The sequence below is a fragment of the Tiliqua scincoides genome, chromosome 3 (genome assembly GCF_035046505.1).
Source record: "Tiliqua scincoides isolate rTilSci1 chromosome 3, rTilSci1.hap2, whole genome shotgun sequence".
In the NCBI taxonomy this organism is placed as follows: Eukaryota; Metazoa; Chordata; class Lepidosauria; order Squamata; family Scincidae; genus Tiliqua; species Tiliqua scincoides.
The window spans coordinates 198799261-198819605 of NC_089823.1; the positions used below are offsets into that span (position 1 = coordinate 198799261).

Here is a 20345-nt window from a genome sequence, read left to right on the forward strand (position 1 = left end):
AATATGAAGGGTGCAATTTATGGAAATGGGCTGCCAAGGGATATGCAAGTGAAAAAGGTTGGGAACCACTGCAGGAGATCCATGAATCAAATTCACCTTTAAGGTGTCTGGTGTGTTAAGCCAGAAGTTCTACATACAACATACTACATATAAAACATAACAGGGAGTGTGCAATTCAATTCACAGCAGAGAGATGCAGCTGCATATATTTGCAAACCTTTTTACTGAGAAGTAGACCCACTGCTTTCCATGGGTGTTATTCTTAAGTAATGCTGCACTGAATTGTAGCCTGGGACTTTGCTTCAAATGGAAATGAGGATCCCATTCTGATGCTGAAAAAAAAGAGATCTCTGCAAAATGCAAAACAGAACCAGGCTGCAACAGCATTTGCAAAATGGAACAGAGAATAAAAGGTGAACTTTGGCTGGAGTTTCCCAGCAAAGTTACTAATAACCCACTTGAGCAAGAAAGGAAACTTTTCAGAGTTGAAAGACTCTGTCCTCTGACTGAACCCAAGATAAGGCGAAGTGATAATTGGAGCTTGATTACTTGGCAAAAAGTAATATTGTAAGCTGCTTACAAAGTCCCCCAAAGCAGGCATATCGAGATATAAATTCTTTTTAAAATATTTAATAATGAAATGCAATCAAAATCGGAAGTCCAGAATAGCCTGACTTTTGTCTTCTCTGCAGGAAATGGATGATCAAATATAGCAGCCAATTGGGAAAGCTCTGGATTGCTCTTTTGCTTCTCTTCCTGCTCTGTGTGACACTCCAAATTGTAGAGAAGTTCCAATACTCCAGGTAAGTCATGACACTACCTTAGTCACAAAAAAGCTGATGGTTTCTGCAATTGTGCAATGCTGCCAGCAAAAAATGCCAGAGATTCGATTAAGAGCCCAGATACTGGTGTTAAGCAGGAGGCCACTAAATCAGACCAGTGATTTCTGAGCTATCATACAGCTTGCAATAGCTGTACTTGCAATCCTCTTGCTCCTATTCCCATTATCAAATTGACCTACCCTTTCCACAAATTGTTTTTCACCCAATAAGTCACAGCCAGCAGACAATTTGAGTGAAAGACCAAGCAACATGTTTATTATGGAGGTGGAACCATGCAAAACAATTTCAGCAAGGGAGTGAAGACGGTGCTGTCTGTACAGAGGGAATTATGATGTGCACATATTTGCTTGAGTGCATGTACCAATGTCAAACTATTTGCTAATATAACATTTAAATAGTAAAAAGCATTATTTGCAATAGTGACATATGTGGCATATGATACTTAAGGGAAGAGGAAGGGCATTTGGGTGGAGCCGGGTGAGCCCTTTGGTGGTGTGGACTGAAGTCTCACATTAAGCAGTGTGTTGGCAGGGTGGCAAATTGATGGGCAGGGCTCAGCACTCCACACCTGCCTGCCACCCCCTCTGGCTCACTACTGATGGAGGTGCCCCAGTCTGCAATATGATCCACTTCCTGCTCTCTAAAAGCAAGTGGAAAGATCTGGGCAATAGCAGCCTCCTTCTTCCTCCAGTACCACTGGAGGAAGGAGGGAAACACCCTGCAGTGGCTATCTTTCCCTCTCCCAGCTCACCCAGATGCACCCACCCCCTATCCCTTTCCATCTCCCCTTAGCTTCAGCTGATCCATCCTCTGCGCAAGTCTTATTTGAAATGAACAGGAAGAGCAGCACTCTTCATTTCAAACCATACCTACACAGAGGGCAGAGGCTGCACCAACTGCAGCTGAAGCTAAGGGAAGGAGAGGGAACAGGGGCTCTGCCTCTGCTCAGCTTGGCCCCTTCCTTAGTCACCTGGAGAGAGGGGACAGGTGAGCATGCAGACTAATGTGCATATAATCTTTTTTGTGGTGAGGGGCAGAAGGCAGCAATTCTGACTGAAGCAGCACCTGAGCCAGGCTTAAGGCAGAGAAAGAAGAACCCAGAGGTGGTAAGCAGTGGAAAGCTATTTTGGAAAGTGTTTGGGCATAGAAAGCAGATTTCTTGTCAACCGTATCTGAAGGATTCATATTCTCTCTTTCATAGCAACTGCAGCTGTGATCTCAAACTGAAGCAGCTAGCCCTCCAAGAAAGCACAGCCAATAACAACTCCTTCTGGGATCAAAAAGGCCCAGTTTTGGCCCAGCACTTCTTTTCAGAACCATTGCAGGAGAGAACCCCTAAACAGCTGTCACCTGAGCCCACCTTTGCAGAGAAAAATGATCATGTCATAAAACTGAGCAATGCATTCCACAAAACTGAACTTCTGGATGCCAGTTTGGGTAGTGAAGAGGAGTTCTCAAAAAAAAAAATTATGGCACATATTAAGGGGATGAGGATCCTACACCCACCAAACAAATGGAAACATGGCACCAAAAAAGTTCCAGTAGGAGACCAGGCAGTCCCAAGTGTGACCTTTCCTGACAGTAGGAAGCCTGCTGACGCAACAAAGCCTGGAACATCTTCAGTCCGTTTGACAGAAGTTTTAACAGGAATTGCTGTGGATGATCCAAGCTCCATTGTTAAAGATCCATTGCAGAACCAAACCCAAGCACTACCTTCTTCCATCCACAAGAGAGGTGGTACAATAAGGACTATATCACAGACCACCCGCACCCTAAAAGACAAAAGACTGACTGAGATGGCATCAACAAAGCTGGGCAGCAGGCCACCTCCACCAGAAAAAGTGGCTCTTCCAAACACTGTAGGCACGTCTGGAGCTAGCCTCTCTCAAGGCACAACATGCAAACCCAAGACCCACATTGTTTTCCTAAAAATGCACAAGAGTGCTAGCAGCACCGTCATGAACATCTTGTTCCGCTTTGGCGAGACTCATAATCTCACCTTTGCCTTTCCAATCAAAGGTGACAATCTGTTGCACTATCCCCATTATTTCACCGCAGGGGCTGTGGAGGGATTTTCTCCCAGCAAAGAGTCCAAGTTCAATATTATGTGTCATCATATGAGGTTCTTTCAGCCACAGGTAAGAGCCAGAACTCTTGCTTGCTCCACAGAGCTGAACCATCACTTTTCTCCAGAATGGATTCCTTTTGTGCATATTAATGTATAGACACTGATGGGGAGGGTTAAGGGGAAAGTGGCAAGTGAGGAATGCTGGGAATTGAAAGAGATGGGGAGGACTAAGAGCAGAGGCACTCAAGATATACCTCTTTCAGATTCTGGGATTTTTTTAAAATTTTATTATATTACATAAACAAAACAAAAAGAAAAAGAGAGTATTACATTGATACGTACTTATGAATAACTTTTTTAAAAAAGGGAAAGAAAAAATATTTATACATATACACGACCAGAGTATCTACATCTCAACACTTCATGCGGCTTATGTTATTATGTCAAGGAATGGCCTCCAGATATCCTCAAATAAATCCATATGCAGTTGACGCCGATAGGCCATTCGCTCAAATACTGATAAATGTAATATATTGTTCATCCATTGGGCATATGTAGGTGGGCATCTCTCCTTCCAGTGAAGTAATATGTCTTTTTGCTACCGTGAGGCCACAGAGTCCATTTCAATTGTCCAGGAGTGAGTCGCCAGATAACACGTAGATAATTAAGAATTACAAACATATCCGTAAAAATTAAAGGTTGCTGTATCACTATATAATATTATTATATATTATATAATATCTAGATATATATTATAATCCAGATTCTGGGATAAGACTTCTCTTGACTTTTGGCTGAATGTTTTCACAAAAAAATGTAAATCTCAGTCCATATTATAATAAGACATTGATTATAAGTTGTGGCAATCTCCAGGGTAGCCCTGAGAAGGACCACATTCACCTTCATGAATTGATGCTTCTCCCCACCCTTAGATCAGGGCCGGCCCAAGACCTTCTGACATCTGAGGCATGCCAAATGCAACAGCTGATCCCCAAACCAGTGATGTGTTAGCCTTCCAGGGGGCAGAAGGAGGATGAGGAGCAGTGAAGGCAAGTAGGCCGATAATGATGGGCACCTCCCTACCAATCTGCTGCCTGAGGCAACCGCTTCAGTTTGCCTCATAGGTGGGCTGGTTCGGTGTGATATTCTTTTTACTGCAGCCATCTTCATGAGATGAGGCCACAAAGCAAGATTTCCACCTCTGTCTGTTCATCAACAGCCACACACTAAGTTCCCTGAGGGGAGAGATGAAGGGGGAGCATCTCAAGCAATGGCCTTGCTTTGCTTCTGTCCCTCTCTCACTCACACATTCAATACGATCACCACACATTCAATACAACCACCACACAAAACACTCAAGCCTTCTCTTGATAGCTCTGTGGCTGAGTAAGGTTGCCAAGATGAAACATGGATTGCTCTTTTAAAAGAACTAAGCAGGATTGTTGCTAACCAAAACTAAAGGAATAAATTTTAGAAATTTTTTTAACTGGATTTGTGAGAAAACAGATGTGCCAGCCTCTGTTCCTTCCACTCTCCAATTTCCTCTTCTTCTCTGTCCCCCTCTTGTTTCCAATCCAGGGAGAGAAAGGAAAACTTGGAGTAGTGGACAGAGATGGGGACTCCCCCCAGAACTGTTGCCTGAGGCAACTGCTTCAGGTGGCCTCATGGATGGGCCAGTCCTGCTCTTAGTTCTGGAGCAAAATACTGTCTTAGGAGCTTGTCCAGGATGGATATCATCATAGCTTACATCACGGCATAGCTGACATCTTATAATACACAATGCAACACATACCAAGTTTTATCACATTTTGGGAAGATTAACCTTCCAGAGTCTGATAATTTCAAAACAGCCTAACAAGCCCTTAAATTTTCAGCTTCCAAGTCAGGCAAGCAAAGCGGAGCAATGACCCAGTATGAGCTAAACCCATCAAGGATCCCAGCAAGGCTATTGTTCTCTGGAGAAACCAATCACAAGATTCTAATATACATTTGGCGGGGGGGGGGGGGTGTTACTTGGGATACATGACCCCAGAGCTGTGGGCAGAATGAATATGACTGGGTGAGTCTTAGGTCAGTTTCAGTGTACTCAGAGACTTGTCATTTAGGGGAACTAAAAAGGGATTTCCTCTGGAGAGGGGTGCTTGCTTGTGGCATAAGCAAAACATATCATAGTGTTCCCCATGCTGTCAAGTGGAAGGATTGACGGAGACATGCCAAACATATTTATGGGGCAGGGGAACATTTAAGAAGCATTCCTCAGGCTCATCTAGCATAGTTTCCCAAGTGGACTATCATAGTTACAGCTGAGGTTCCCAAAGTTTTTAGCACCAGACCCTACTTTTAAAAATGACACTCTGTTGGGACCCACCTAGCTTAATGAGACTTAAAATTATCAGCCGCAAAAGCCTCTGTTTTCATCCTTTTTATGATGGTGGAGGGTGCCAGCTTCTGGAGCATTTGTTGAGCTCCACATTTATCAGATCAGGACCATTCTATTGACTTTGCATTCCCCATCACTAAGCCTTAAATAAGAGCCAAGCATGTTTGCCTAGTTGTGAGTAAGCATGCATGTGTGGCTCAGTTTTGCTTTCGATAGGGCTCAATACACTTCCCTTGTCAGTTGGGGGGCAGGGGACTTATTTTTCAAGAGTTTGTTGGGGCCTGCGTTCATTGGATCGGGACAATTCTGATGTTGCATTCCCCTTGACCTACTCTCCAAAGAGGATCTGTGTACAGTTGCTAAATCATGAGTAAACACACACGGCCTGCTCCATTTTGATTTCCATAGGGCTCAATGCATTTTCCTTGCCAGCTATCAGCTTCACGACCCACCAAAAATTGGGTTGCAACCCACAGTTTGGGAACCACTGGTTTAAATAATTTAGACTCTTGGAAAGCTTTCACTTTCCATCTTTATGTCCTGATGAATTTTGTGAGTCAGAATTAGTCTGTGGAACTCTTTGCCACATCTTGCCTAGATGCCTTGAACAGGGGATGGGACAAATTTCTGGAGGAAAAGTTCATTATGGGTTACAAGTCACAGTAGGTATGTGCAAGCTCTTGGTTTTAGAAGCAGGCTGCCTCTGATGCCAGATGCAGGAAGGGCACCAGGACGCAGGCTGTGTCTGTTGTCTTGGGTGCTCCCTGAAGCATGTACTGTGAGATACAGAAAGCTGTACTAGATGGGCCTTTGGCCTGATCCAGCAGGGCTCTTCTTATGTTCTTATAGAATCTATGATTTTTCCCCTCTGTTCCCATCCCCAGGTTGCCAGAATCATGCCAAACACTACCTTCTACTTTTCCATTCTCCGGAATCCTGTTCATCTCATGGAATCTTCATTCACCTACTTCAAGGGGACATCCTGCTTCAGGAAAGCCCAGAACCTGGAGCAGTTTCTCAACCAAACTTCCTCATTTTACAATGCCTCTGCCTCAGACAGCCATTATTCCAAGAACCTAATGACTTTTGATTTTGGGTATAACCACAACGGAAACTTCTCAGCAAAGCAAGTCCAACTCATGCTGAGAGCCATTGAAGCAGATTTTGACCTTCTCCTTATCTCAGAGTACTTTGATGAGTCCATGGTGCTACTGAAGGAGGTCTTGTGTTGGGATCTGGATGATGTGGTCTCCTTTCCTCTCAACAGCAGACACAACAGCACCAAGAGTTCCATTTCAGAGAGCACCGCAGAGAAGATAAAGATGTGGAACAAGCTTGACTGGGAGATCTACATGCATTTTAATAAGACTTTCTGGGAGAAGATAGACTGGCACGTTGGCAGGGAGCGCATGAAGCAGGAAGTGAGAGCCCTGCGGCAGAAGAGGGAGCAACTGGCCAAGCGCTGCCTTCAAGGAGGTGGCAGTGTAGCACCAGTGATGATCAGAGACCAAGCATTGGTACCATTTCAATATGGCAATGCAAAAATTCTGGGCTATAACTTGAATCCTGGGTTAGATAAGACAACCAGACATAAGTGCCAGCGTTTGGTGACACCTGAACTGCAGTACAATAAGCTCTTATATAGAAAGCAGTTCACTGGGAAAGTACTAAAACGCAGTAACGTAGCTCATTTGCCAAAACTACTCAACACTTTGAGAACTTACGCTGAAAAGAATAAGCTCTGATCCACTTTCTGACACCATCACAAGAGTGCTGGTCAAAAAACTACTGGAAAAACACACCAATACCCAGAGGAAGTCTTCCACTACCACCTGTTAGAGAATTATTTGGATCTTCATGGGAATTCAAATCACGTGAATGCATGCCCCACCCCAATTATGGCTGTGTTGTCCAGCTGCCAGTAACTGCAAAATAACCAAATCACTGCTGCTGTCTCTTCTCCAAGATTGCTACAGCAAGCTACTTACAAATGTAGATACAGTATTGCTGGGAATCATCAAAGAATAACTTATAAGCAGCAAGCTGGACAGTTACAGATATGCTTTAAAAGCATCTGGGCTCTTCCTATACATCAACTCCTGCCAATGAGGAAGCAAGTTCTAGATCTAAACAAATCCCCCTAAATCCTGACATTAGACTTAAATTCAAACAATGGTCTTGTTAGCTATTTTTCTGTGGGTCAGTATGTTAACAAGTGTAACTTATAATGCAGCCCAAGTGCTCAGTACTGATCTCTATACACTGCACAATCAAACAAGTCAGAGACGTTAAATCTAGACTGATGCAGTGTTAAAACCATAAGTGTTTACTTCTTGATGTCAAAGAACTGATGTCTTACAGGAAAGACACCATTTTGAGGGCCATAGATCCACCTCCAGCTGAGCAAGAACACACACACATACATGCCCCTTTTCCTGGATCGAAGGACCACTTCATGCAAGACAAACAGCCTCTTCAAAATTGGTTTTTTGTGATGGAAATTGTATTCGGCAACCTATAGTATCTGATACTGGAGTCTTTCTGAACCTGAGAAACCAGAAATAATCACTATCAAGGCCAGCTCCTAATGCACTTATCTTCTGCAGAGAGGAATATCCATGAAACACACACACACAGAAAAAGTCCTCTTCACTCCTACTTAAGACCCTGGGCTTTGTTTTTTTCAATTGCATGTTTTCACAATTATTCCTGTGTGGAAGAAAATCAATGTGACATTAGAATCAGATTTGAACTGAAACACAGCTGGCTGTTTGTCTCTTTCAGAGCTCTGTGCAATACCATGACAATGATGGAGGAGATGAGCAATACTCCTGGGATAGATGGCAAAGTGAGCAAGGCAGATTAGGATTTTCCACCTCTGAATCTGGGGGATTTAACACAACCACAAGATAAGGTCACTTTCTCTAATCATGACATCCTTTTGGAGCACCAAAAAGACAGAGTGCAAACAGGCCACAGTTAAGAACAGTTTAAGCACCAATGGTTTCAAGGGGGCACAATGAAGTTTAGATTTCCATAGGATTGCAGGTGTGGAGGGAGCAGTTGAGGGCCCACTGCTAAAGGCCTTCTTTTAGTGCTGGCACCAGGTTCTGTGGGCTCTTGAAACGAAGAACTGCAGTGGACTCCCATGATGGTTCATTTAGGTCCGCCGCCACCTCCACTTCTGAACTGGCCCAGCTGAATCATGGATGGGTATGGGACCTCAATCCTACCAGGCCAGACCCTGATGCCTCCCTCTGCCTTCCTGGGTGCTAGGGCTGCTGAGTGCAAAGACTGACCCTAATGAAGGCAGAGGAGAGGAAAGCATAGCAGAGTGGAGCTGTTAGACATGGCTCAGTGGAAACATTCCACTTCATGTTGACAGATAGCTTTGTGCTTTTGCTGCTACAAGTGGTTTATTCAAGACCAGCTGATAAGAACACACAGTTATGAGTTACATTATAAATACATTTAATGGCTTTGTATATAGAGTATTTGATTCCACTGTGTGCAAAAGTCAGGGCACATAATTATGCAAAGGGAGCAGATTCTAAACCACAATGCATTGTTTAAAACATATCACAACATTTGAAACAAACTATATATTTTGCATGTCAATAAACTGCTTACAGTTTGGGTTATTCACCCAAAACTCAATGAATGCAAAGGACTGAAGTATACAGTGATCACTAGATCACTATTACACAGCTTTCTGCACTTCTCATTTTTGTAAAAAAAAAACCTGCAAAAAAAAAAAATAATTCTCCAACAGTGGTTTTCACACATTTAGCACTGGGACCTTCTTTCTAGAATGAGAATCTGTCAGGACCCACCGGAAGTGATGTTGTGACCCAAAGTGACATCAAGCAGGAAAATTTTTAACAATCCTACCCATACTTACTCAGGAGTAAGTCCCACTTACTACCATTGTTAAAAGAATATACATAGTAACTTGTTTAAAGTACGTTCCCCCAAATGCAGTCACATACCAGACAAATATATTTAAAAAAAAATATTGAAATGAATGGGGACCCACCTGAAATTGGCTTGCAACCCACTTAGTGGGTCCCGACCCACAGTTTGAGAAATACTGCTCTAACACCTCTACAGGCATGTGACTGCATCTGCTGACACTATATTACCTATCTAGTACACTTCTCTATTATAATTTATAAAAATGGTATGGATATTAATATTGATTTTTCTCAACGCAGTCTGTGTGAACAGCTTGTCAGTATTGATGTGGCCCTCCTCCCTGTGCAACGCTCAGAATGATTTACCCCATTTCTTCCCTCTAAAAGACAAAAAAGAGAACCTGCCCCCACCCCACCATGGCCAATCACTTTCGCTCTGCTCTGTTGGTTCAGTTCAGTAGACCTTTATTGGCATAAAGCTCTGTTGGTTGGTTCTGAGCTGCTGCTGCTCTTCTCCATGGCTGCCTGTGACAACTGGAAGTCAGATCCTGAGATTACTTCCACTTGGGTATTCTATATTTGTTCTTTTGACTGTAGAACAAGTTTCTCTGGAAGAGTCGTGGGATGTTCCCCTGATACACAAGGAGAGCTATCAGCATCCCTGGAAGAGAGACAGAAATAAAATGACTGAATCACTTTGCTTCCTTGTACTTCAGTCTAAACCCCTTTTCTGTACTTTTTTAGGAGAGAGGTGTGGGTAGTATTGCCAGTTTGCCTAAGACAGGGGTGCCCAAACCCCAGCCCTGGAGCTACTTGCAGCCCTCAAGGCCTTTCAATGCAGCCCTCAGGGAGCCCCCAGCCTCCAATGACCCTCTGGCCCTCTGGAGATTTGTTGGAGCCAACAACTGCTCTCAGTGTGAGGGTGACTGTTTGACCTCTCGCATGAGCTGTGGGATGAGGGCTCTCTCCACTGCTTGCTGTTTCACATCTGTGATGCAGTAGCGGCGACAAAGGAAAGGCCAGCCTTGCTTTGTGCAAAGCCTTTTATAGGCCTTGAGCTATCGCAAGACCTTCATTCATTCATTCATTCATATAAGTTCATCTTTAATATATTCATTTTAAATTATGTAAATTAATTCTTTTTCCCCCCAGCCCCAGACACAATGTCAGAGAGACAATGTGGCCCTCCTGCCAAAAACTATGGATACCCCTGGCCTAAGATGATTGTTTCTCCAGCTTTTTTTCAGGGTGCAGGGTATAGGTTGCCAACCCTTTTCCTAGAGTTGCTACCTACCCCCACCCAGCTTCTTGTAAAGTGGTGGGTGGACAGGAGCTTCCTGGCACTGCATTACACAAGAAACTGTAGAGGAAGAGGATTGCTGGTGGGTGTGAGTTACCTGACATAGGGGTGCTGATGCATGCAGTTGCTGTTGGAATACTGTTTTAGATGGTGGATCAGATTGGGCAGCCTTTGCAGGCAGAGGTCACTCAGGTCATGTTTCAGCTACTAGTGAGTTTTACTCCAATACCAGATTTTTCCTCCCATATAAGAGTGGGCAGCCGTATGACATCACTAGGCCCCACCTCATAAATCTCAGGTTTTTAATGCATTTGATCAAGCATACCTAGGTGGGTGATGTGCAGCTATAAAGTCATTCTGCAGTTCCTAGCCAGAAAGCACATGCTCTCTCTCCAGGCTTGCCCATGCACCTCTCTGCCCTGCAATTCAATCTGCTTGTTGAAAGAGCTAATAAAACTTGCAAAACTGGGAGAGCTGCAAACATTTGTCAATACAGGCCCTGCTACACAGCCATCTTCACTGTAGTTAACCTTGTCCCATCTAGGACAATCTCAGAGGGGCACCAAAGGAAAGAATACCAAGAATGAAAAAGGCAAGGTGGTTTTTTTCCACCACCATTTTGATCCTTACCATTGAAAAAAAAAATTCTACTTGTTTGCTTTTGCTCTAGAAACTAAGGGTTGATTTTCTCTAGAAAGGTTTCCTAGAACACAGTTGGCAATAGGATAACAAATTTCTAAGGGGTCTGTAAGTACCACTGACACTAAATCAGCACTTCCCAGCAAGGGGGCAAAGTGGGATGGGAGGTGGGGAGCAACAAGGAGACTGCACTGAGACAGGCCAGATTCACCTCTGTTACATTTTCAAATATTGGCAAGGAAGTTATGCCTACATAACATTGCATGCATCCTGAAATTGACAGCTATAAGTTTGTGAAACTAATGTCGGTTGTGGAGTGTCCAAAGGTGAAGTGGGTTGTAGCTCAGGATGTGGGTCTAGTTGCAGATGGAGGCTGGAGGTAAGCTAGGATCAGGAAGTGAGATGAGGTCTTGGCAATATTTTGAAATTGAAATACTTGGTTGAAATACTTGTTGGCAACCTTCAGTCTTGGAAGACTATGGTATCGTGCTCGGAATGGTGGTTCTGGAACAGCATCTAGTGTGGCTGAAAAGGCCAATTCGGGAGTAACAATCCCTTCCACACTGGGAGCAAGTGCAGTCTGTCCCTGGTCTGTCTCCCTGGCTATGGGCCTTCCTTCTTTGCCTCAGTCTGTTGGCCAAGTGTCTCTTCAAACTGGGAAAGGCCATGCTGCACAGCCTGCCTCCAAGCAGAATGCTCAGAGGCCAAGGTTTCCCATCTGTTGAGGTCCATTCCTAAGGCTTTCAGATCCCTCTTGCAGATGTAGTGCAGCTGTGGTCTACCCGTAGGGCGCTTTCCCTGCACAAGTTCTCCATAGAGGAGATCCTTTGGGATCTGACTATCGCCCATTCTCACGACATGACCAAGCCAACGCAGGCGTCTCTTTTTCAGCAGTGTATACACACTGGGAATTCCAGCTCGTTCCAGGACTGTGTTGTTTGGAACTTTGCCCTGTCAGGTGATACCAAGGATGGGTCGGAGGCAGCACATGTGGAAAGCGTTTAGCTTCTCCTATTGTGAGTGAAGAGTCCATGACTTGCTGCAGTACAGAAGTGTACTCAAGATGCAAGCTCTGTAGACCTGGATCTTGGTATGTTCCGTCAGCTTCTTGTTGGACCACACTCTCTTTGTGAGTCTGGAAAATGTGGTAGCTGCTTTACCGATGCATTTGTTTAGCTCGGTATCCAGAGAAAGTGTCAGAGATCGCTGAGCCAAGGTACACAGAGTCATGGACAACCTCCAGTTCATGCGCAGAGATTGCAATGCAAGGAGGTGAGTCTACATCCTGAACCATGACCTGTGTTTTCTTCAGGTGATAGTCAAAGTCTTGGCAGGCCTTGCTAAAACAGTTCATGAGCTGCTTGAGATCTTTGGCAGAGCGGGCGGTGACAGCTGCATCTTCGGCAAAGAGGAAGTCACACAGACATTTCAGCTGGACATTGCTCTCAGTCTGGAGAGGTTGAAGAGCTTTCCATCTGATCTGGTCCGGAGACAGATGCCTTCTGTTGTAGTTCCAAAGGTCTGCTTCAGCAGGACAGCAAAGAAAATCCCAAACGAGGTCGGCGCGAGAACACAGCCCTGCTTCACTCCGCTTCGGATGTCAAAGGGGTCTGATGTGGAACCATCGAAGACTACAGTGCTCTTCATGTCCTCGTGGAAAGACCATCATAATAAATTCAAATCAAACTCAAACAAGAACAAGTGTTAATATGCCCTCCAGTGAGGGTACAAATTCTGTTGTACCTTTGGCCATTTTGGAAGCTGGCTCAACTCACCTGCAATGGGCCCCAGCCAATACACTTGCATGTACTCCAACAAGCTGTTCCCAGAGCAGGGAAAAGTCACCGCAGAGGCTAGGGCAGGGTTAAAGAAGGCTCCTGTGAAAGGTGTAGCTGTGGGAGGAGAAACGCAAACAGTTCAATCCACCTCTTTTCTTCTCCAACTAGTTTACTCTGGCATGTGCTACAATAAAATCTATTATGCAGACAGGATTAAATGCGGTATTTAAATTAAAATAGATCCTCTTATCCTTTAGCCTGAAGTATTGGATTCTAGGTTGTAGCTCTGCTGGCAGCAGCAGGCAAGGGGTAATGGTTGCCATTCATTGGCTGTTACTTGGCACTGGTTACATACCCCAAGTTTTCGGGCACTTTGCTTTGTTTGGGGGGGGGGGGGGTCTGGCCACAAACTCAAGCCATTATGGCCATCAGTGCTTCCACACTATAGAATTACTGATATGTTGTTTTTCCTTAATTATCAAGAAGTACACTTGTACCACTGAAGTAACTATTTCCACAGGGGTGGGGAAGGCTTATATGCATTCTTTTTAAAATGGCAACAGATGTGGGAGCGCTCTCTGGCCAGATCACACCACTGTCAATGTCAAACATTCCCCCCCCCCCCAATTCTCATTTCTGCCATCCCACTTTTTGTACTGTCCCTGGGAGGGAACCAGGATCCCATCCAATGGCTGCAGTAGCAAAGTGTCTGACTTTTTTAACCCTGATAAAAAATACCACCTTAGCCAAGGTTGGGAGCATTTCCTCCAATGTTAATCTCAAGTTAATGTCCCAGATGCTTTTTTCATTCCTCAGCACTTCTCAAGCAATTAAGACTGCCACAGAGCAGTATTTCTTAATGTTTGTCGCCTGCTGTACTACCTCACATGGAAGTAACTGGCAGTGATGACATTGCCATTTACTTTCAGATTGGGAGGCAAGACGCAACATGACAAATGCTGGTTAAGAGGCTCAGGATGGAAGGGAGGGCTTTTTTGAGTGCACAGAAAGTGCACACTGGAGCTCTGCCCACTGAGCCAAGGCTTCTACCAATGTTTGTCGCATTGCAGGTCTCACTGTCAGGTGGCAAGGGTCTGAGCATCCTGCACATACCACCAGTAACCACCTTAAGTGCCACTGGTTGAGAAACAATGCCATAGAATAGAGAAAGTTCTGTCAAGTGCAGTGTAGCTTATTTTGGAATTAACACACACTGGATTGCACTGTAAAAAATTTTAGTTTTGACCAATTCATGGTAATATTCCCCTATGGACAAAATATTCAAGTCATACAAACAATGTTATCAAAAACATAACTAGCTCACATTATTTTTTAAAGTCTATGACAAAGTGAGAGAAGAGGTGGGGATCCTTACCTGCATAGGCCATCATAGTAACAGTGACTGCTATGATAGGGGATCTGTACATGGGATAGCTAGTCTGAAACCTAAGAATGACTAGCTGGAAAAAGAATGAACATATGGCTTCCACAAAGATACCATGGGAAACAGAGGTGTTCAAGGAGGAATTGCAATTTTGGATCATCAGGTTCTGAATCAAGTGGAAGTCTGTCAATTCCCAGGACCAATAGTGCTTGGTGAATGCACAGGCAACTTGCATTCCCATGAACTGGGCCAAGACTTTGGCCACTGTGACTCCAAAGGAAGAATCCAAAGCCAGAAATTCTTGAAGCGAGACAATGGGGTTAGCAGCAGTTCCATCAAAAGAGACACCATGAACCCAGAAGAGAACAAAGAGAAGAGTGAGGCTCACATCTGGGCCAAAGCCACCGCCCCATGGACCAATCTCCACTAGCATCTTCAACTCAAGGCAGCAAGCACACATCTGGAATGAGCAAGCCAACTCAGTAGCGAGACACCTGTACACCTCAGGTGGAAAAATTATCTTGCAGAGCTTCCTGGTTGTTTCACAGAGGGCCACAATGGAGAAAAAAAAGGCAAGTGAGACATTCAAACCAGCCATGTTGAAAACTCACACAGGAGATGGAAAGTGTACTGCAACAGTGAATTTCACTGCTCAAAAGAAGGGATCTAGCAAGAACTATTAGCCAGCTATTTTTACACAAAGGCAGTTTTAAGTAAACGTGGCAAAAGCTGACAGGCGCCTTTGTCAATAGGGTAACAAATCTCTGGGAAAACAAACACATTTTAACACCATAAAGCAACTGGCTTGGACAGTGAGCTGCTCCCTTATCACATTGATACCAACCCTAGCCAATTTCAACTTTGCTCTCATTTGAAATACCACCTGCCCCATTCAAAATTTCTTCAGCTAGAAGACAAATAAGCTGCAGCCTGGAATCGATTCAGAATAGAGAAACCAACACGTAACGTTACACTTTGATCCAGCAAGTGATTTCAGCAGCACAGAGCATTTGGCAATTGAAATTCTTGCTCCTGCCCACTAAATTATTGTTCGGGGAGTGATGTTCGTTTTTAAACACATAAGGATTATGCACTTGGTTAACAAATGAAAAGCAGCAGGTCAAAAAGTACACACTCTTAACATCAATGTCTTGGTCATGGGTGGATGAGGATATTTAGCTAATGACCCTGTCAAAAAGGGTGAAGGTAAAGGAACCAACAACTCACTGCTCCTCACTACCCACCCCAGCATTTTTCTCCAAGCTTTTTCTTTGTGTCAGCGTGATCAGAAAGCAACTTGTCATAGAAAGTGAGACAGACTGTTTTGAGTACCCAGCAGTCCTCATGCTTCATATCATGTAGCAGGTCTGTAACCAGCAGCCTTATGATGCGAGAGGAATCAATGCAGGACTAGGAGAACCAGAAATTCTGCTGAGTAGCCCAACATGTTAACAACTTTAAATATTTATTAAATTACATTTTAATGTTATAAAACTTTAGTTTCCTAGTGCTCGCCAGTGATCCCAGGGCTTTTGTTATCATTAGCCAGAACATCAGAAGACAAGACCAGATATACTTTCCCATAAGCCAGCAGTTCCCAAACTTATGGATCCCCCTCCCCATAGGAGGCCAAGACAGCTGCCAGCACTCCCCCAAGATTGCATGAGAATTCTGGCCTGGCCAAGACAATGGAACCCAGGAGAGCCAGAAAGAAGAGGCTACCAGGGACATCCCATGGTGCCCCTGTGGATGGAAGGCAAGAAATGAGAGAAAAATGTTTTTCACAGAAATGAGAAAACAGGACGTGTGGCTTGCCGCAGTCTTCCTCTATGGTTTAAAGTTTCAAATCCAGGATTTCTGGACTTATAAACTGTTTGTGTTAAGAAGATACTCTCCATCCTGATGCAATGCTTACCCAGTTGTAGAACAAGTTAGATGGAATTTGTCACTAGAGTGAGATTTCTTACAATTTTTTAAATGTTGCTATTAAAGCGCCAACAATTATTTTGTTCAAAGTACTCCAATAAAATCCTATTCACTCAAGAAAGCGGAGAAGAGAAAGGACCACCAAGCATTTTAGAAACGTTTTATTTCTAGCCCTGAAAGAACGAAGTCATTAAACATAGTCAAATACAGTAGTTAATATTGCAGTAACAATTAAATAACAGAACAGGATTAAATTAAACAAAAAAGGCAACAAAATCTGAAGACAGCAAAAAAAATCAAAGCTTGCACCTACTTCCATCTGGCAAAATGAGAGAAAGGGAACAAAGAGAAGGAAATCATTTCAAGACGTACTTAATTCCAGCTAAAGACAAAAAATCCCAACTCAATAGCAGAGTTTATTTACTCCAAACTATACTGAACTACATAAATGGCAACCACTTTAACTGGAAATATGCTGAAGTGGTGAATGTCTCCATCCAAACCTGCTTAAGGTTTTACTGTATGTGACAAGTAGTTAAGATTTATTTCTATTTCTTGGGCAAAAACAAGAACAAAACAAAAACAGCAAAGTTGATCATTCCAGGTAAGCCTGCTTTCATGGAATGAGACAGCCTCTCTTACATACACATCATCATTCATAGTGTGCCACTGCAAACATGCCTAAGATTCAAAAGCTGATTCACACAAACACCTTGATGGCTGGTTCTCAATCCCTGGTAACTTTATTAGCCAAGGACTGCCAAGTCTATCATGGGCTTATCTTAATCTCTCATCTACAGGCTCAGCTTTCTGTTGAAAAGCGGTATATAAATACTGTTGTTGTTGTTGTTTCACTCTGATGAAATCATTAAACAATATTTTTGCAGCAATGTACTGAACTGGGACCTAGACCCATAGTTAAGCATTTTTGTGCTTGGTTACCTCAATGCTCATTTGAGGACACAAATCACTATGGACTAAAAGCCCCCTCCTGGAGGCAACGGTGTGAATTAGCCCTTATTGTCTCACATAAGTGACTAGACATTTAATTAAGGCATATTTAGTTGGAGGGGTCAGTCAGAGCCCTTATAATTTTCTGTGTGGTGTTCTCAACTCTGCGCTAATGAGCAAGACTTTAGAGTTGTGTCCACTAGGCTCAAAGCCAAACCAGACCTCAGAGGGGAAAAGCCTGTCACTTTTCTGCTTCTAAAAAAGTTAAGACATCTGCAGTATATGTTCAGTCCCTGTATCATACCAACTGAGCATACAGATGCATAATGAACTTACAGGTGGCTCTCTGTCATTTGGAATGCTCCCAAGTCAGTCCCCCCCCCCACTTTTGACCCTAGCCCTTTTTAGCTATGGGGCAAAGAAATTACGAGAAACAGCACTAAGTGGAAAGTTACTCTTAAAAATGTATGGACACATGGGAGTAATCACTAACATGAGGGCCAAGAGAGAGCCACAGAACATGCTTCAACAATTCTAGGATTAGTCCAAATGTTAAGTGACTTTTCAAGGAAGTTTTAATACAGTGAATTGTTAATTTCAGATAATGTTTACAAAATAAATCAAAAGCCAATAAGTGTTAATGTGTTTGTTTAAAGCTAAATTTCAGAAGAATTTGACCCTTGTAACCATAAAACACCATCAAACAAACATTTTTCTGCCACATAGGTTCCACATAATCCATTGCCAGCAACTGACAAAGATCCAATGCTAAGAACAGATTCAGGTTAACTGAAAGATACTTTAAATCTCTTGATTGCATTTATACATATCAAAGTTTAAGGGCAAAGTTTAAGACTAACGTTTATGATAACCAGTGGTGCAAGTCACAGCTTGTAGAAGAACAGCATCCAAAGTATCAGACACCCACATTTTCATGGACTAAACCATATAGATTCTGCATGTACTGAAAAATAGGTGGCTTTGTTATACAGTTCAGACAAATACTTGCTTTTGATATTATACATGTCTGGAGCATGGCGTTGCTTTTGGATGCATAAATAAGGCATTTGTTGATGCAGAGCAGAATGCAAGAGGTTCCAAGATCTGAGGGAATGGGGGCCTTTGTGATGCAATGGTTCAGAACCATGCTTTTTGCAATCTCTTCATGAAACCCCAGCATAAGTATTTTCTTTATGCCAATACACATTCATATTGTTCACAAGTATCTGACTATCAATTGTCATATGGGGTTTCTTCTTTGCTACAGCTTTAAGATGTTCTCTCAAGAATACCACCTAGGAGTAGAACAAAATTTTAGCACCAAATTCATGACTCTCATGTTACTGTTTGGCACATCATCATTCAGGAATTTTCCATCAGGGTAGGCTGCACATAGAAAACAGTGATTTTGGAAGGCTGATGCAAGTGATGAGGGAGCCCTTGTAGTATGCCTGGCCACCTCAACTGGAACTTCAACTCCTCTATGGGTCCAATTATTTCATTTCATTTAGGGAGGCACTTTATCTTGTGTTTGTCTTCTGCCATAATCGTTGATAAATCTTTCAACAGAAAGGACCACCATGAAAAAGAAAGTTTCTCAAAGCCAACAAGCCAATTCAAATAACGTTGAATCTAAGCTACTCTACTACTTCTGACTTTTGTCTTCACAGAATAGCACTTTTGGTGTTCACAAACTTCTGTTGGCTTAGTTATACAAAGTCTTGGATCTTCCATTTTTGCAAATCTGCTGGGTTGTTCACTCACTTGTTAGTAGAAATGGCGCGCGCGCACACACACACATATATATCTATAAAAAGGAAGAGAGCTCCAATACTTAAGTCCTGACAACTCCAAAGTTGTCTCTGGAGGAAAAATATACAACATATACAAAATGTATTTAATACAAAGAAGGGTAATTAAAAATTCAAAAGGCACCAGCATAAAGCCTAAAGCCCAAGTCAGAAACATGGATACAGCACTTGGCTATAAAACACACTTTGAAGACATCCCTTTAAAATGTTACCAACAAATCTACATAGGCAAGGGAAGAGTGGAAGACAATTCACAGGAATAGGGTTCTCTCCCCAAGCCCACAAAATGGTTTGAGTATTAAAAAAAAAATCTTTCCTTCTCCCCGACTCCCACTTTCAATCTCCAAAATTCAGATGCTTCTGTCTTTTACAGTAAGACCATGCAACAAACTCCAACATCAGAAATTCTGCTGAGCTTTTTCCTTCCTCTCTGCCTACATTCTCCTGTCTAAGAAGGATCATTGAAAAAATGGGGTTCTTAGGTAGCTAGGTGGTTAATGCTACAATACAGTTATAAACTAAATTATACATTAAAAGAAAGGGGCTAAGAGGAATTTTCACATTTCTACTGTATCTGCCTTTAACCTAATAACTTGGAGCTTTCAATATTTTGAATGACTGACAAAAAGGAAGGGAAGGAGAGGGAGATCTGCTGATCAAAGGAACACCTCCCCTCTAAAAGCTTGAATCTATTGTTCAAGTATTGAAAGTGCCCAACAGAGCACAGTAAGTGGGATCTGATACAGCAAAGTCATTAAAAAACAACTCCCAGGCATAGTAAAATACATTTGAGTTGTCTGCAAAAGTGGTGAAAAACGTCAGTGATTCAGTCCACAATTTCTTCCAGAAGAGTTCACCAAAATCACCATTTTTTCCTCTTGTAAGCCTGCCAGGTGAGAGATTTTTCTCTTCTGCAGACTTTCAACCCCCCACAACAAGAGCAACAATTTATATATTACGAAGATTTTTAAAATAAAAAACAGAAGATTATGAAGGCCACAGCAGCAATGCTAACGATTACTCTTCATTGCTTCTTTGGCTGCGAGGATCAGCGGCGTCAAGCTTGATAATGGTTTGGCAAGTTTCAGGAAGGGATGCTGATATAAGAGGAAACATACAACTTTTAATGGCACAATTGAAAAGTCATCTGACATCTTTGCAAAAACAGTGATAGGACTGGTTAATATGCAGTATCCAAGCACATAGTTTATCCATCGTAAAACTTGCATGATTTGCCTATACTCAAATTCCCTCTCCAACCAGTCTGACCTGCAGCAAACTATAATCATTTGTTACATCTGAATCAAGCAAAATATGATTTATCCATATCACTTGACCTGTACAGATGATAG

General features: G+C 42.9%; 3 protein-coding genes across 4 annotated transcripts in view; 1 reads left to right on the forward strand and 2 right to left on the reverse strand.

The window, feature by feature from the left end:
* Nucleotides 1–699: 699 nt before the first annotated feature.
* Nucleotides 700–7035, forward strand: LOC136645260 (galactose-3-O-sulfotransferase 2-like). Its single transcript, XM_066621497.1, has 3 exons — nt 700–803; nt 2044–2980; nt 6175–7035. Exons 1-3 carry the CDS (start codon nt 700–702, stop codon nt 7033–7035), a joined length of 1902 nt encoding a protein of 633 aa, XP_066477594.1.
* Nucleotides 7036–8770: 1735 nt separating this feature from the next.
* LOC136643718 (aquaporin-12-like) lies at nt 8771–15753 on the reverse strand. The gene is made up of 3 exons (XM_066618985.1): nt 14297–15753; nt 12919–13035; nt 8771–9865 (listed from the first exon to the last, which is right to left on the reverse strand). The coding sequence occupies exons 1-3, from the start codon at nt 14901–14903 to the stop codon at nt 9759–9761; spliced, it is 831 nt and encodes a 276-aa protein (XP_066475082.1). The 5' UTR covers nt 14904–15753; the 3' UTR covers nt 8771–9758.
* Nucleotides 15754–16376: 623 nt separating this feature from the next.
* PAK2 (p21 (RAC1) activated kinase 2) overlaps nt 16377–20345 on the reverse strand; it is a 54091-nt gene continuing 50122 nt past the window's right edge. For both annotated transcript variants that reach the window (XM_066618983.1, XM_066618984.1), the window contains exon 15: nt 16377–20090. In XM_066618983.1, coding sequence (XP_066475080.1) covers nt 20004–20090 — 87 coding nt within the window. In that variant the 3' untranslated portion in view covers nt 16377–20003. The remainder of the gene's footprint in view (nt 20091–20345) is intronic.